The sequence below is a fragment of the Excalfactoria chinensis genome, chromosome 13, assembly GCF_039878825.1.
Source record: "Excalfactoria chinensis isolate bCotChi1 chromosome 13, bCotChi1.hap2, whole genome shotgun sequence".
Lineage (NCBI taxonomy): Eukaryota > Metazoa > Chordata > Aves > Galliformes > Phasianidae > Excalfactoria > Excalfactoria chinensis.
In genome coordinates this window covers 658,499-662,513 of record NC_092837.1, presented here as the reverse complement: position 1 = coordinate 662,513, position 4,015 = coordinate 658,499, and the positions used below count along the sequence as shown (strand labels likewise).

At 50.4% G+C, this 4,015-nt stretch overlaps 1 protein-coding gene across 1 annotated transcript; it reads right to left on the bottom strand.

Moving 5' to 3' along the window:
• Nucleotides 1-704: 704 nt before the first annotated feature.
• Nucleotides 705-3,635, bottom strand: GRXCR2 (glutaredoxin and cysteine rich domain containing 2). Its single transcript, XM_072348550.1, has 3 exons — nt 3,236-3,635; nt 1,564-1,779; nt 705-884 (listed from the first exon to the last, which is right to left on the bottom strand). The coding sequence occupies exons 1-3, from the start codon at nt 3,515-3,517 to the stop codon at nt 705-707; spliced, it is 678 nt and encodes a 225-aa protein (XP_072204651.1). The 5' UTR covers nt 3,518-3,635.
• Between the last annotated feature and the right edge of the window lie 380 nt (nt 3,636-4,015).

Below are 4,015 nucleotides of genomic sequence, written 5' to 3'. Positions count from 1 at the left end.
CCCGATCCAGAAAAGTGCTGAGCAGCAGAGAGGGGAATTTCAGTTCAGCACTTCCTCCTAAGCAGACTAAAAGCTTATTCATTTCTAGTCATAATAACAAATTGCTGCACATCTCTATAGCTCCTGATTTGGGAAAAGTTTTCAGTTTCCCCCATAAGCCAAACCCCAAAAGAACTGTTGTGTCCATTAAAACAGACGTAAGACTCAGCAAAATCTTCAGGAAAAGCTGTTCAGAGGTAATTACAAAAGATGGTGTGATGTTAACGTGTTCAGCAAATTAAAGCCCAGAGGAGGCACCGCTCTGTGCTGCTGTTGTGCAGACCCACACCCTGCACTTTACAGCCCCAGCTGTGCCTGCTGCTGCTGCCTTCTGCTGCCATAGCAGTGCTGGAGGCACTGCCCCACGCTGAGTTCCCAGTACCAGGTGCAGTCCTGCAGGGTCTCAGCCCCCAGGTGCAGATCACATCACACTGCTGCGCTCACCTCATGGGGCTGCATACAGCATGTTTGCAGAACAGGGCTCTGATTGAGCAAGCATGTGCAACAGACAAGAGGAAGCATGTGGAGCAGAGATGCTGTGTTTGTTTTTATGGTGAACTCAAGTCATGTACTTCTCCCATCTTCGAGAAGTTCCCACTGTAGCAGAGCTGCTTGAAGTGAAATAATGCAAAGCTCCCAACAGACCTGGGTGCGGTGCAGCTCTGTCACGCAGCACAGACCTGGCAGGGCTGCACACCACTTTCATTGCAGGCTGGGCACCGTAGAGCCCTGTAGGATTCCTTGAATCTGTTTGCCAGCATTGAAAACTTGCTGCCATGGCACAGCGAGCAAGGAGCACAGCCTGATCCTTTACACTGGGAGCAAGTGCGCTCAGCACCTCTTTCCTGCAACAGAAATATCATGAAAAATGCTGTTACTCTGCATCAGACATGAAAGTTGGTAAATACCTGGGCTGCTTTCAGTTTCTGAGGGGTCCTCCTGTGAGTGAGCCCTGAGTGAGGCTCCCCAGGCAGAGCATCCCAGGTGCTCCATGTTGAACACAGCAGAGTGGTTTTGGGTTGGCAAAGCTGCAGTGCTTTGTATTTACCCTGCATGACAGCATTTGTTTTGTGGGATCAAACTGTGGTCAGATTAATTGGGGTTCTGACCAACAAAGACTAACTCGTGAGAAAATAAGTGGAAGGCACAATCTCGTTTCAGCTGATATTAAAATTTTAGCCCGGGGAAGTCTCAGCCACACGGCAGCTGTGTTTGGCCTCATCGGGCTGCAGAAACTCAGACTGCTCTCAGTGATGGAGGATGCAGCTCCACCACACTGCTGAATGTCAGTGATCTCTAAAGGAAAACTAAGCAGGAGGCACGAGGGGCACTAAAAGCAGAACAGCGATCGCTGGAGTGCTGGCTGTGCTGCTCAGTCACATCCAAAAGGAGAAAGGAGCAAAGCGATGCTTCTAACCCAAATTTAGCTGAAGTGACACATACTGACATAGATGGGGCCTGGATGGGAACACTGAATGGTTTGACCAGAACCAGGAAACTCAGGTACTTCCAGTTTTCTCTTACCTTCATGTACTGGTTGCAGACAGCCTTCTTTTCCACATCCTTTTTATGTGCAGCACCAATTCTTTCTCTCCTTTCCCGGTACACAAAGGCCCAGTCGCTCACCCCCTCTGTCTGAATGATTCTTCTCATGAGCTCCCTCTGGTCCATTGGAGCACGGATGATTTTCAGGTTGTTGGTGTAGATGATGATCTGGCCAAAGTCGATAACTGGGGAAGCCTGTGAGAGCATCTTATCAGCATCCCACCTGTACAGTACGCTCTGCAAACACATTTTGGGTGGGGAAAGCTTCCTGGGATGTTAATTCTCATTTCTACACAGAAGAAATGAAAAATGTACAAAGCTCAGAGCAGCAGAGCCAGCATATGCCAAAAAGCCTCTGCATGAGGACTGAGCCACGTCTCTGAAGGCTGAGCACTGTGGAGGGGCCATCCACAGCTTTGCCTGGAAGCAGCAGTTCAGATGGTGGGTACCTATTAGGCAGCTTTTGGTGCGGGTTCCAGATTTAAATAGAAACTTTTCTTTGCAGTTTGTTAATGCTGACAAAGCAGTCAGACGGGGTAAAACAATCTCATTATCTAATGCTAAGCTGTGTTCCTTACAGCCAGCCTAAATAGCCATCCATGGGGACACCTGCATTTGTATTCTTTTCTAATGGTTTTAAAACCAGCCTTTGTCCGATCACAGACATTTGAAAGCATCACTTTGCTTTCTTGATCATTCTTTCCCTCACCTTTCCCAGGTATCACATGGCAGTTACCACATCCTATTGCTTTACATACTCTTCATATTTCGCTCTCTGTAAGTATCCATGTCAAGAAGAGATGCCCTCCTAACAAAAGGCCATGCCAGCCTCACAGCACGATGGCTGTGCTGGCAGTTGGGCATTACTGCCCCAGAACAGAGCCACAGGGGGTGTGAGCACGCACCCTGCCCACAGCATCAGGCATAGAGTGCCCATCTCTGCACAGCTGCAGTGTCCCCACATACTGAGTGCACACCGATACAGAGCAGAACCGGCACTGGACAGCATGGTTACTGCAAGTACTTACAGTTAGGGAGACTGGGGAATGGAGATGAGCATTACCCAGGAATGCAGAACCAATTAATGGCATAGATAGGATCACATCAGTGCTCTGTCTTGGGCAAAAGAGATTCACAGTGGTTTGATATTTTTGGTTAAACCAGATGCCCAGGGTATTAGCTTGGTACAATCCAAGTATCAGCAAGTCAGGACTCCTACAGGCAAACCTGAAGCTTGATTTAGCACCAATAATTAGTAGGGGTCTTGATCCAAGACACAGTGTCATGGGCACAGCCCTTCTGCCAGCACAAGTCATGCAGCTTTAATGCTTGAAATGTAGCTAATTGGGATAATATCCTCCTTACAGTTGACTGCTCTGGATGCATTAGGGTTGTTCTGTACAGATACTGGGATACATGGAAATGTTTCATTTTACTCTACAAAACAGACAGATGCAAATCAATCTGGAGAGGACTGAGGATGAAGCACAGAGCAGATGCTGCTGTGCTTATGGGACAAAGCTGTACGGGCACACATTTAAAACACCGCTAACAAAGTGGGCGACACCCGAAGGGAGCCCCCGCGTGCAGACCCTGGGGCCACATCACCACCCGCCCAGAAAGTCCCAGGGCCGAGGCCAGCGCCACTCACCCCATAAAGCCCACTGCCAGCAGGGGGACAGCCGAGGCTGCTCCCGTCCTCCCCGCAGCTGCTGCTCTGCGGCAGTCCCAGCGCCGGGCCGTCGGACAGCACACCGGGCTCAAAGCTGTGCCGCAGCCTCCGGGACTGCTCCACAGTCGGCGGCTCCAACGCCTGCCCGTCCTCGTAGACCTGCTTCAGCACGCGGCCGCTGCACGCCGACGAGATTCGGAACCGCACTTTGCGGGGCCGCCCCTCGGGCCGCTGCCCGGGGTTCTGCTGGGGCTCATCCATGGCCGCGGCACCGCGTTCGGCTCACAGAAAGCTCCCCAACCTCCCCACCGCACCATGTATAATTCAGGTTTCTCGTAGCACCTCTCATCTTACAGCAAAACTGACACTGCTGCGTTAAATATTGATAGAAGTTCACAAAGAGAAAATACCGAAATGCACAGCAAGTTCTGCAGAGCTCTGGTGGATGGGGACAGAACGAGGAATGCAGTGAGCAGGGCCACGGGACCATCCGTGCTTCGAGGCTCTGCCCTGCAGTCAGCGCTGTCCCCATGTGTCGTCCTGCAGCTCCCCACCATTTCTGACAAGACGAAATTCACAAAGACAAGTCCACAGGAAATGCTATCCTCTCACAAATAGGAATTGTGAATAATTCCTCTTCCATTCCGGCTCTGAAACCCTGAGAGTACAAAGCTCCGTTTCATTTTAATCCAAATGCGTTTCTCTGCAGGATGATGGAGATCCAATTAAGATTTCATCCCCTTTTGCTTTCAGCCTCTA

Coding starts and splice junctions, on each gene's coding strand:
- GRXCR2 (XM_072348550.1), bottom strand. CDS start 3,517: ATGGATGAGCCCCAGCAGAACCCCGGGCAGCGGCCCGAGGGGCGGCCC. Junction 1,780..3,235: donor CTGGCAGTGGGCTTTATGGG/GTGAGTGGCGCT, acceptor ATGCTCTCACAG/GCTTCCCCAGTTATCGACTT. Junction 885..1,563: donor TCTGCAACCAGTACATGAAG/GTAAGAGAAAAC, acceptor TTTCTGTTGCAG/GAAAGAGGTGCTGAGCGCAC.